General features: G+C 41.5%; 1 protein-coding gene across 3 annotated transcripts in view; it reads right to left on the reverse strand.

Moving 5' to 3' along the window:
- Window positions 1–2,598: 2,598 nt before the first annotated feature.
- LOC120959237 (calbindin-32) overlaps window positions 2,599–13,549 on the reverse strand; it is a 53,665-nt gene continuing 42,714 nt past the window's right edge. For 2 of the 3 annotated variants that reach the window (XM_049610714.1, XM_040382497.2), the window contains 5 exons: window positions 12,545–12,590; window positions 9,553–9,573; window positions 5,616–5,672; window positions 5,464–5,535; window positions 2,599–5,375 (listed from right to left, as the gene is read on the reverse strand). In XM_049610714.1, the coding sequence (XP_049466671.1) occupies window positions 5,232–5,375; window positions 5,464–5,535; window positions 5,616–5,672; window positions 9,553–9,573; window positions 12,545–12,590 (340 nt within the window). In that variant the 3' untranslated portion in view covers window positions 2,599–5,231. The remainder of the gene's footprint in view (window positions 5,376–5,463; window positions 5,536–5,615; window positions 5,673–9,552; window positions 9,574–12,544; window positions 12,591–13,549) is intronic. The other variant, XM_040382499.2, reaches the window with a different exon arrangement.

Raw genomic sequence — 13,549 nt, forward strand, 5'->3', positions numbered from 1 at the left:
GTTTTGTTGGCTTAAACCCCGAGCCATCTGGACGGGGTTTGGTTTCCTCCACTCCCTTTTTACCGTCCCTCGGTTCGCATTGAATACGGCGCTATACGGCTTCCTCGAAGGGATGTCGACCCTGGTTTAAGCCGCACTTCGGGGCAATCGCACCGTATCAGGGCAATGCAACACGCACACGCTTAGGGTTGCGCTGATCCTTACGATGAATAGTGCCCTTTGTTGGTCCCCTACTTTATGGAACATTTTATTCACCTTTCCTTCATGCTGTACAGCGTACGCTGTTGATCAAGTTCTCGTACGCAAAGCAGCACAAAAACTAGTTTGTTCTTGAGACACGAGAGACTTAAAATTCATCCCGATTGCCTTGCTTAGCTCAAACAAGTAAGACCAACTTTTCTTTTCTTTTTTTTTAATCAAAATTAAATAAAATTAAATCAGCAAAATTACACATCCCCCTTTACACTCTCCGTACTAAGGGATGAACCAGCCATTCCTACCTAGCTGTGGTAGGGGTGGCATGTTTTTCTTTTTGTTGTGCTGTGTTTTACCGCTTTCCCTTCGCGTCACTGCAACACAAACGCATGGCTGTCGTTGCGCAGTGCGCAATGCGCAAGGTGGCTCGTGCGCAGACACAACGAGCAACGGCGGGTATCGAGAGATTGTGCGGGCAGAATGGTGCCGGTGAGGGTCGAATGTGAGGGTGTCTTTGGGTCCAAAAAACTGGGGTTTGCTCCTAGGTGGCTTTTTTTATTCAGGAGCAATGTCTTTGCCGTATTGCTTAACCTGGGTGGCTTTTGATAAGCTGTTAAAGAGCGATGATTACAGGTGACAAAGAGATGTGAAATATGACTGGGCAAGATGTAAGATTGAATTTCAAAAAAGAAAATAAATTTAGAAAACGGATTTTTTTCCTAAACTGACTCAACCTGTACAAGTAATTGCAATTGAACCATTTGCTTTAAATTTAATTGTTGAAACATATATTTTTATTTGTGTTTTACGTAATAGACATGCTTTAAGAAAGCTTGAACTTTCGGATTGGAATGTAAACTTTTATTTTTATAATCTATATATTGTTCGAGGAAAAGTTATAAAATTGTGTTAGTAATATATTCAAGTAGTTTGACAAATCACTGTCAGTAATTTGGATAGATAATAATAATTGAAATAGATAATAATAAGAATCATGGTGTTGCCTACAATTATATCTTAAAATTGTATTTATTGCACAAATTGAAACAAGCAAAACATTAGCTTTAAAAAAAAAGAGCAATAAATCAAATTATGTGTTTCGGCCACTTCTCCAGCTGAGCTGTGTTGGCTCCGTCATTCGTACCGCTCCGAAGCCTTGCGATGCGCCTGCGCCTCCCTGACGTCATCCTCGACGTGCCGAGGACGCTAAGTTCCCTTCCTGTTTCTCCCTACTACGAGGCCAAACCCGTCAGGTGCTGCACTTCCTCTCACGTGCATAACATACTTCACAGCTACATTATGCCTGCAAATAAGCCATTCGGATAGTAACTCTCTGTTTCGAGGCTTTCCTTCAAGGCAAAACGAAAAAAAAAAAACACACGCACAGGGCACAGTGGCAGCGACTGAAGCGCGCGTTCTGCGCATGACGCTTTCTGCACCGAGCAGAGTAGGCTGCGGTTGCCATCTCATCCGTGCTCCGTGTGTTGGTGGCTGAGAGGATTGCGTGCCAAAACTGGGTATGTTTACCTGTGCATGTGTATGTGTGTGCGTGTTTGGTTGCATGAGTGTGTGCTTTTTTTTCTTTTATTCTCACCCCACCTACCCTTGTTTTGTTGTGTGCGCTGGCGATGTGTTGGCTGTACGCGTCAAACGATGCTAGAATGTCCTTTTGCATAAATCGGTACCATGCAGACAGTAAGGAAAAAATGACTTAAGCTTCTTACTTCTTGGGATAAAATGCACAAGATGTAGAATATTTGTCCTCTCTTATATTGTCTTGTAGAAAGGAAGGATGAGTTTTTGCTATCAAAAAGTAGTAAGATTGAAGCAGAACACATCAACTGAAACATGGGCTGGTTCAATGTGAATCGCTGTTTGGATAATTTACTAAGCAGCTTTTTTACATTATGTTCCCGTGTTCCGTTTTGATCGCAAAAGAGTTATAACGTTTATTAAAGAATTATAAATCAAATTTGATTTACTGAAACAAATTATGTGCTAGGAAATTTACAAAAAAATATGTAAAAATATTTAGCAAAATAGTGATGCATTTGTTTTCCGAATAAAAACGTTTCAGCCTTGAGATATTTTGTTTCTCCTCATTGCATGCATTCTTGGGTTTAATTGAGGATACATTTCCTTCTGCGCAAGGACATCTCCTACCGCGGAAGCAATCCTTTTGCCGACAAACTAACATTGAGCGCCATCTAGTGACGGGTGAATGAAGTAGGCTTCGGCCGAAGCTTTGCGCGAGCTTTTCAAATTAGAACGTAGCAATTTCAAACTGGAACAAGGAAATACGTTACAAAAAGGCGTTTAGTTCACAGATCTTTTTTGAGGAACTATTGGCATTCTGCCCTATTGTCATCGCGTAAAATGAAGTATCTTTCCAAATGCAACCCCTTTTTTTTGGTTTGTTACGTGTTTTATTTCGTTTTTATTTTTATCATTTAACAGTAATATCGTTTTGCACTTTGCACTATAGTGCGAGTAAAAATCTGGCGCTGCGCTGGAGTCTAATTAATAACAAAAAGGCATATGTTTTCTGTTTCCAATCTTTCTAGCAGTACCGCCCAACGCCCCACGGGAACGGGTTGTTGCCTGTTAGTGTTTCGCTCTGCTAATGTGTGTAGTGTTTAAAGTGTGTTTCTGTGTGTCATTACATACTGGTGTTGTTTGTCGTTAGCGAAGAACGGATACGTACCACCTGAAGATACAAACAGTTCAACGCTAATGAACAGATTGATTGTTAATTGTGTTTGTGTGAAAAAACTGAAGCCAATTAAAGGATTCTTATTAGTCTTTTCTCGTTCTTCTACTGAATGCTTTTTTTGTCTGTAAGCTATGGCCGGATATTACAACCTTCTCCTGGGATTGGTTAACTTTTGTTGTTACCAAGCAAAGCAAATTCCAGTTCCAATCAATGCTCACAACAACAGTAGAAACAACTGGTATGGATTGAACAGGGGACATACGGGGGATGGAAGGAGAATTGGATTTTTCATAAACTTTCCTATTCCCGGCCAACGTTTTATAAGATAACGATAACGATCAGCAGCAGCGTGAAGAATGTGAGTAGCATTAAAGTTGTTAGACGATGCCTTGGGTAGGTACATCGATAAGGGTTCGATTTTTGTTTTGTTTTTTTAAGGAAACATTTAGATATAGATAGTGAAAGATTTAGCGTTAATATTCATGTTTTTTTTTGGGTTTAAGTAGGATAAAAACCTTTCTGCTGCACCGTTTCGTTCGTACGCTTCTCACTTGTCCAACATTAACAACGCTTCCATTCTTGGTTTTGCTTCATTTTAGTATTATAGTTAGTAGACAGGACAGCGGAATCAACAACATCTTTCTCCACATCAACAAGGGAACAAGTAACAAGGGGTTTACAAGCCGGCACATTGATAACGTCATGCACATGCTGTTTCGCTCTAGCTAGGCGGTCGTGAGTGGCGGGGAAAGGGGAAATACAAAACATTGAAGGAATCAACCAACCCGGAGCGTTTTTGAAATTTTCCACTGGAAGGCATAACATGGGGGTACAATTTTCTTCATCCAATAGACACATCACACATCAAATACATCAACAAACGGTCAACCGGCCTTGCAGCTAGTTTTTATAAGCTTCTCCTAACTATCATGCTTCATAACATTCGTCACAAACGCGGCTTGCGCACAAACAATCGATAAGCGCGCATCCAGCCGGCACGTGTTTTACATCCTTTCTGGCTGTTTTTGTTCAATATCGTTTGGTCTGGATCGAATTTGGGAACCGCTTTTTGGCACGGCATGGTTAAAGGGTTTTTTGTTAAAAGTCGGTTCGGCTCCAAGTACTGAGCAAATTTCGTTTCTCATGTTTTGTTGTACCACGAACCCTCCGTATCCTGTTTTAGGCCATTCAGCGAAATTCTATCACTCGAAAGCCATTACGTACAGTGGCTGAAGGAGTTGTTTCACCAACCTATGCGGCCTATGCCTGAGAGATGTTGCTATTGTTCTGCTCTTCTTCCTAACATTAGCTCTTTGTACGTATATGTGAGAGTTGGGTTTGTTTCGTTCAACTTAATCACATCTTAAATCCTTCGTTTTCTCTACCAATTTAGTTATTCTTGTTTTGAGCAGATTCTCTGAGGCTAATAAAATTCAAGCTTCACAAGAAAAGCGCATTAAACACGACCGTAATAGGAGAGGAGAGGAGCACAAACGGCGTTAAACAGTTTCAGTACACAGCTAGATAATATGTTTCAAATAGATCGATAAGAAGGACGAGGAAGATAAGTGGGTGTTGCAGTAGAGTTTGCGCTTTTGCGAATGTAGATATGCTTGTTAAATCTCTGTGTGTATAATGTTCCGATCGCAGACTGTTTCGCTCTTCTTCCCCGCAAGACGGAGTGAGTACACGTTAACATTTCCTACCACGCACCGTGTTACCGTGTCGGTTCCTCATAAACTTTCCTAATTGTACGAGTCTTTCGTTTGAGACGGCGTTGTTTAAGTGTCGCATAGCCCGCTGGCTGCTTCTAACCGTTCTATTAACCATTAATTTCTCTTCATCAGCTTCCTTTCCTTGTGTGTGTGTTTGTGTGTGTGTTAAATTGTTTTCTGGTGTTTTTAATTTTAATAACTCTCACTACGGGCCCTCTGTTCCCGCTCTCCATCGGGATGCGGAGGACGAATGAGGGGATGATGCATCGTTTGCTAGTCTGTTTACGAAAGCACTACGCAAAAAAGAAAGAACAACACGCTCACACTAAGAAAGCTGCCCTATAGCTGCCCTGCCCATTTGTGGTGCTTTGTTTGCTGCTAGTACGGTGCAAGGTTCTCGGTGCAGCCTTTCCCTCCCGGTGCTGCCCGCGCTACTCTTTTTTGTGAATCTTTCGCCGAAACTTACGATACAGATCCCGGATGCCGTCCTGCACGCTCGCGATGGGCGGAAAGAGGTCCTTGGTGATCGGGTCCTGGCTGCTGCTACCACTACTACTACAGGGCTGGCTGCTACTAGTAGTCTCGATGCAGACCGCCGACGCCATTAATTACTGGTCATCGTCCGGCGGCAGTTTGGCGAGCGCCAGCAGAATCATCGTCAGCTCTTTGCGCGAAATTTTGCCATCCTTGTCGTAGCCGACGCCGCGCAGGATCGTTTCCTCGAACTCGATCAGATCCTGGGCGTCGTAGTCCTTTTTTTTTTTGGTTTGGGGCGGGCGTAAGCAAAGGGGGAGAAGATAGGTGAGAAAATATGCGGGCAAGGTGCCGTAAGCGACGAACCTTCTTTACTAGCTCGAGCAGATCCTTCAGGAAACCGCGAAGCTCTTCGTTCTCGATCGATCCATTATTGTCCTGTTTGGTGGGAAAGTAAAAATAGAAAAGATCCGCATTAAAGATAACATATTACAAGTGATCCGATGCTCGTTTCTTACTCTGTCGTAGAGTGAAAACACTTTTTCGATGTCTTCTTTCGTTAGCTTAGCCGCACCCTGACAGGTTTATTATAATGTAAAAGAAAAAAAGAAAAACACCAGCACTAATAAGTAAACGTTCTTCGACACATTGCTTTGCCGAAAAGGGAAAAAAGCATTGCAAACAGTACACATAAGAGCTGCATTGTTTTTGTCTTTCAACATTTGCGTAAACCTGAAACAAACCAGCCATAATGTAACAAACACAACTCTACTGCAAAACATGTACAGTTCATCAACGATGCTATAGTATGTTCTTTCAAGTAAGAAACAAACGCCAGTAGTAATAGTATTTCATCAAACAAACGATCAGTCAAAGCTACTTGGAAAATGTATAGTTTCATTACGATATGGTAAACTTGAACAAACAAATATAGAAATGATATATCCGACATCGGATGCATGAACGTAAAGATGTTACGAAGAGTGGCTACCTGTAAACACCAATTACCAGCGGCAATGTATAATAAACTCCAGATAAATCCATATAAATACTGTAATTAACTACGAAGTTGAGGTAAAGAATTGACAGCAGAGACGTAGAAATACTGATACATTTTCATAATAATTTGTTAATAATGAGTTTATGCAATGTAATGAGGAGAAGTTGTATGATAACATGATAAATGAACACTGGTTTTAGGTTACGAAAAGGAAAATATCATAAAACGAAAGACTTATTGCATACATTTAGGCGCACGAAGTGCAAAACACATAAGACGCCTTAAACTATGCAATTATCATTAAAAGTTTTGCTTATTTTCATTGGAATAACGGCTCGAATCCTAAACATAGACGTATTTGAAGCATATTTTACATCAAAAAGGTAAAATTCATAGAAAGATCCCAACTAAAAAAACTTCTAAGTAACATGTGAAGGGCTCTCTTGGGACCATTTTTTATGTGGAAAAATATTAACCAATCAAAAGCGTGGACGGCATTCGTACGTCACTGCGCTAGATCGCTCGACTACAAAGAATTCATAACGATGAAGTAAGGTTCGCAAGAAAACTCGCACAATGGGCGAGCCTGGCTTAGCTTTCCGTCTCGTTGGGCACGCTGGGCTTCAGGCCAACTGCAGGAAGCGTACTTTCGTGTGAGGACAGTAAAATAATCATCTTAATGGTGATACCGAGCCGATTGCTGAAGTTCCGTCCCCGATGGACGCACGGTGGAGCGGCTTTTTTATGCACTCTCATCATTACATTGGCATTTCCTGGAAGGCGTCCTCTTCTAGGCGTCCTTGAATGGCACACATTCGCTCGAAAGAAACAATGCCATACAGCGTTTCCTTTGCTTTATTTTTTCTCGCCAACATCCCACGACTTTGTTGTGGGATGGCGCTCTCTTCACAAGCCAAACCACGGCCGGGTTTCTTGCGCCGTCTTACGAACGTATGGTTCAGTGCATAATAATCGTTTCGGGGGCATTCTAACGAGAGATCAGAGATATGAGCTGCTTATGTGAGTCGGACGCCGGCTGGCATGTGTTGTGGAGGCTACTGCGGCTCGGTGCAGCACTGCTGATGATGCTCCAACGAGACAGCATTGAATGGACAAAAGCTTCTTGCCGGGGCTTAACAAGGATAGTTATTTGTGATGATGGTACCTCCAGTAAAGTTTGGTTGGCGTAAGTGAGTTGGCGAAATGTTACTCCACACAGCAATCTTGTTTTCTGTGCGATAAAGTAAGCAAATTTGTATCCAGCATGGCTCTTTGGATGCTTATCAAATGGCTCTTGCAATGAAAATCAAACCTTACGTAGCGTGGCTAACAAACTCCAGTTTAAACATAAGCCTTTCGAGTGATTTTTGGACCATTTATTCCATTTTCATCCGATCCGTTTGGCAGAGTTACGAAAGCGAGCTGCTCTTGTGAGCGTATTGATTTAAGCTATCTGGCACGTGCATGCCTGTCGGTCTGCCAAATGAAGCTCACAGAGGAGCAAGTCAGGTGATGCGTGATCGATTGCGATGGGATGGAGAGTGGCCAAGAAACGATGTAACACCTTTCGCTTCTTATCAACTCGCTTTCAGACAACACACATCGTTCGCACAGGGAAATAGGGACACACCGACACATAATCTGTGTTTTATGAAAGTATGGGGTTGTTGGGGCGCACGTGTGTTACATGCTCAGGTAGTGAGAATGACAGCGCAACGGACACCACCGCATTGGTGTACCGGAAAGATGTCCGGCCCGAGTCGCATGCTGGAGGAGTGTTATTAAAAGATTGTTTGTGACAAAGGTGAGACATATAGATACGTGTGGTATGCTGCAGTACGAATTGTTATTTGTCTTAAGGGAGCGGTGTGCTTTTGCTACAAGTTGCATCAGCATATTGGTGTTTGACCTAAAGGGGATTCAATTCGTGAAGGAATGGAATGAAATACGATTGTTTGAATGATGTAACCATGTTCATATAAGAAAGGATGTCACATGAAGGTTATGCAAAATATTTACCATTTAGAACCATTCAAAATGAAGGCTAAAGTAGTTTTAGACTAACGTCTCTTTAATAAGCTAACAACGCTATGTATTTTGCATAACTTTAGGCGCTGGATATTGATTTTGGCTCTGTAATTTGTCTTTAGGATCATATCTCAATGCATGATTTCATGTGTTGACTAGGTGATTGTGAAAAGTGATAATTTATAAGGGAAACAACCTACTAAAGTGTGAGAATAATTGATAGGGCAAGGAACTATTTTAACCTCTAGCATGCAACTTTAAGGAAGTCTAAGTAAACTACCCATGCAAATTAACTTTCATGCTTAATGTTTAAGGGTTAATTTAAACGACTGTACTTTTTGTTTAATTACGTCCGGTACGAACTCTGACAGTCTACATGTTCTGCAGTGTACGTGTGTGCGCGAATAAAGGGTAGCAGGACAGTAGTGTAGCAAAAAACAAAAACGCAGACCATACGATTTATTGTCTTCGCCGTTCTGCTATCACAGCAACTCATCTCATAAAATCGTAATTAAATGGCAAACGAATGTCGAATTTATTTATGGTCACACCTGCACCCTGCCACAAATGCAAGTTATGAACAGGGAACCGGGGAAAAAATACCAAAATAAAGAAAAATCTCTCCCACAACGAGCACAAAAACGTTCCAAAAAACGTGTTCCTTTATAACACCTGTGCTAAGCCGGTAACCGCACCGCAAACGCGGTTGTCATTACCCACTGTGGCATTCACAATTGATTCCATTTTCACCAATTTTCATTCCTGTCCTCTGGTTTTCAGCGAGATGAGCATGAAATTCCTATCCGGCAGCAAACACAAAAAGAAAAACTAAAAGCACAAAAGCTACTACAAAAATGGGACGCTGCAGCGTAAAAAAGAGTCAACATATGAACGAACGAACATATGGGAAACGTTCACGTGAGTGTGAGCGTTAAAATATCAATGCAATTTTGGGTGGAAAAACGGAAGGAAAAAAAACGCCAATGAAAATGGTGCAATTCACCAAAACAATTCACAAACAGCCTTCAAAAAGTATGAAAAAAGAATCCTTTTTTGTGGTGCCATACAAACGCTGAAACAATATGAATGATTTTTCATTGCCTTTTTCCGGCCACCGATTGCGACGCGAAAGCGAGAAGCCCGCTCCCCCCGGTACAGTATCAAACACAGCAAAACACAGTGAAACAATCGAACAATCGCATAGCTGTATTTTGGCAATTTGGGGTAAGAAAAACCACAAACAACTCGTTACTGCTAAGATACAGAACACACACACACTCACAACCAGTAAACAAACGAACCGAAATGCTAACGAGAAACTGAGAAAAGGTAAAGAAAGTAGAGAGGTAGAGCAGCACAGATCGTAAAGCAGCCTCTAGTTGCATTGCATTTGCTGTCATCGCGAGCAAGAGGCTGATGGTACTCACTTCTTCGTCTATTTTCCCTTCCTAGAGAATTCGCTCGTACCGGGGCGAAGGAGGATGTGGAAAAGGGAGGTTGGATTTGATTTGGGTATGTTGTTTTCGTTGGTTGACGTTTTCGACGGTTCGTTTTTGGTGTTGCAATGTTGGCGGAGTTTGCAAAACAAACCACCCCGTGTTGAAAGGTGTTGATTTTTATTAGAGTATTTGAAAGTTTTGTTGTTTGTTTGTTTGTTTTTTGTTTTTTTACGCAGTACAAAGTGACACATTTCCACCCACACGGAAGGAGCCGGTGTTGATGTGGTTTTTACGTGTTGCGGGTGTTTGGCGATTTGTATAGCGAGTTGGTGGTGTTTTTAGTTGGATTTAGTTATTGTTTTGTTTTTAGATTTTATTTGTTGAAGCATTTTACGGTTATTACACGGTCAGTTTTGCAGCATACAAACAAGTTGTGCAGGGACAGAGAGATTTAAAAAAGAGAAGAGAGGAGTGATATTATTATTTGTTGCTTAGCGCGTGAGATGAAACTGGGCAAGTAGGATATGTATAAAAAGAAGAGAGTGATTAAAAGGAACAAAAGCGTTTATGCAATATTTAAAAAAAGAAATAATGAACAAAAAAAAAAGTAACAAAAGAACAATAAAACAAAGAACAAGATCAAACTGTCTAATATGAAGAGTGAAGAAGAAAACTAAATAATTAAAATTCTAAACACTAACGAAAAAAAGTATACAATAAGAAAGATGATAAAATAAAACGAAACTTCAAAAAAGTAAACATAAAGAGGAAAAAATAAGAACAAAAAGGATGCAGTGGCATAATTTTTCAGTGAGCAAGTGAAAAGCGGTTGCATTTGGTGGATATACAACAGTGAGATTAGGGAAAGTTACAACCAAGAGAGACAGTATTTGAATCAGCAAAACACACACATACACAAAGACAGAGAGACGGTAAGACGAAAAGGGATAAATCTGAGAAACATTCGAAAAGCCGATTACGACTGATGCTTCTGCCGTTTTATTTCCTCCGCTACACAAACTATTGCTCCACTCTTTTCTTTGGTGCAGATTCAAAACATTCAGTAGATTAATTTCCATTTCAATGTACACCCAAACCCCTTACCCTGTACAGCAACGCAAGGAATGTCTCCCGCTCACAGACAGCAAAAACCCACAAAATCCCACTGCCAAACCTTTAGTGTTGGCTTTCGTTATGGTGGGTTTTTGAGCCCTCACCAGACAACCACTATCTTCACCCAGCCAACCCAGGACCGGCCCAAAAGTTAATGGTGACGAACAGGGAGCTTGGAGAAGTTTTTCACCGAACAATTTTCCTCCTTCGTCGGGATGGAAGGTGGGGGGGGGGGGGGGGGGGAGTGTAAAATTGTTTCGTTCGTTCGTACTTTGCTAGAAGAAGGAGCGCTCTTTGGAATGGAAAGAAGGTTGTTAGGGTGTAGTTTTGCGGTGCAGTTTACGGATCAGCTCCGATCAGCTCGGTGCGCCCTTGTCGAAAAGGTTGCTTTAGTTGTTGTTGCGAAAAATTGCGCCGGAATATTGCCAACCAGCACGTGTTGGTGAACAATTTTGAAGAATTTTCAAACGGTCGAAGAAAGTTGGACCAGCGAAACTGTGGGTAAAGTTTTGGTAGGGCAAGTTTTGGGACGAACATTTTTGTCAGGGTAGTTTGTTGTTAGGGACAGTTTGCAGATAAACCCTTCGTGTGGTTTCAAAGCGCCGGGACTTCCAATAACTCTTCGTTTAAATTTTTTAAAAATATTTAAGGTATTGGGTCAGTTACTGATCATTTAAGGGTTAACTAACCATCGGCACCTGAACGGAGCATACTTTTGCCGGCCTCGGGCTTGTACGGACATGAAGACAGTTTCTTCAGAATTAGCGTAATATGCATCCTCGTGGCACTGCCACGACTTGGAGAAAACGATACAGTCTGTAGCGAAACGGAACCAACGAAGGACACGGTCAAACAAACCAGAATGTTCCGTCACCATCCGCCCTGTACAATCCCTTCCAAAGACGTAACTTTTTCTTTCAACCACCACTGCTCACAGTTGGCCTGATTTTCATTTCTTGTTCTTTTTGAAAAGATCTAAAATGACAGGAATGAGTTCTGACTGACTGCCTGACACAATGACTGACTGAATGGATCGAGTCAGGCATTTAAAGTTTCAGCTTTGCTTCCCAACGCACATAACCATCCATGCCCTTCACAGGCATAAATCAGTGCACGCAGCATAAATCATCATTTAGAAAGGCGAGCAACAACAAAAAAAGCTCCCGGACTAGTGGCATTAACATGGTGGAAGTTGCGGTTTTTGGAGGAACTAATGCACTCGATTACTTTTAACAGCACACAATCAAGCATCGATGTAGCTGAATTGATAACATAACTCACGTAAATCTCACAGGAAAAGGGAGTTGAATTGAGGTTGGCATTCTCCAGCGGGTGGGGGGGGGGGTGGTATGAGCTAACTGTGGCTAGAGTTTGGATTATCGCGGCTAAATGTTGCTATTGTTATTGCCGAAGGGTCCGATTTTTACATCTACGTGATTCTCTTCCTAGTTTGGTGCGAGGCAGGATTTTTTTGGTGTGATTTTGTGTAAATCGGGATTACTTTTATCGCAATTAGCAGGCAAAGGATCGTTACGCCCTAATTAGGTCACTAAATGCTAATGGTTTTGATGCTTTGGATCTAGTTGCTGGTGTAGATAAACATGGGTTTCCTGGAGGATAATCATAACAGAAGCTCTAAGGGACTCTTTGGACTTTGGACATGAAAATTTAATCCCTTGAATGCACATTTATTTTTAAACCCATAAAAGATTCCAGATCCAAAAATTCCACAAAATGATTGGTGGAATCGTTTACCCAAACAACAATCGATTTACGGCGGTTGGAGATCTCCCCATCTTCTGATCTCCCGCCTTCTGATCCGTACACTTAAAAATAGTACATGCGAAATTAGCTTATTGACACCTACCTTGAACACCTGCCGGCACAGGAAGTTTTCTTTCACTGGAAGCAGTCTGAAACGAGCGCGAGAACGCAACAAAGCGGAAAGTGGAAAGTTTAATTAAAACAACAACGAATCAAACTTCACGCGAAAAACGGACGCAAACTTTTCCACGAAAAGCGCTTGGAACTTTGCGCGCGTATTGCGCGGAGGCGGCGACCGAAGCACGTGCCGCAACTTGTACTTGGTTGTTATTCTTGTGAAGCAAGTTCAAAGCCAAAAATGTGTCTATTTTATATGCGTAAATTTATAACCAAGCACGGGCGGCTTTTGTTTAGAGCGATGAATTTGAATCGGGGTTTTGTTCGTTTGGCCAACTTTCCTGAACAAAGCCGATCACAAGTGTGTATTTAAGCGATAAATAATAAGCTTCTTGGGCGCTCGTGTCCCCCCTTGCCACACAAAGGATGTGAATTCTTTTAGAAAGGGTGTGAAAATATGTAAAAAAAACAACTGGCTCTAGTAAAAGTTTTGCTTTCAATTACGAAAAGGAATGTTTTAGGGTGGTTTGAGGTGGTGATTTTTTGTGTCTTTGTACATCGTTCAAGATCCTTTTTGGAAATTCTTTTCGCACCAACCAGTTTGGAAAGATTTTGACCAATGAAAAGGAAATAATTAATGGGGAAAAAGGTACGCAAGTGTACCCTTACAGCAGGGATGAAAAGATCATTTTCTGTGGAAGCGTTTAGACGTCGAGTGGCAGTGATTTTTCTTCTACAAATTAAAAAAAAATGACTGCAGAAATTTGAAGGTCCGATAACACAAATGCGTCCTAATTGGCAACATAAATGATTTGAATCCATATTCAAACAACATCTCGTATACGTCTAAATGCTGCATTACAAGTATCACGTGTACACCCTGCTTCTCAAAAGCTCCACACAACTGTACGAAAAGAAACCGCACAAAATACAATTGCTATCATTGCGCTAGATAAATGCGGAGAAAATTGGCCAAACTTTCACCCACTCA

This window comes from Anopheles coluzzii, chromosome 3, assembly GCF_943734685.1.
Source record: "Anopheles coluzzii chromosome 3, AcolN3, whole genome shotgun sequence".
NCBI lineage: Eukaryota > Metazoa > Arthropoda > Insecta > Diptera > Culicidae > Anopheles > Anopheles coluzzii.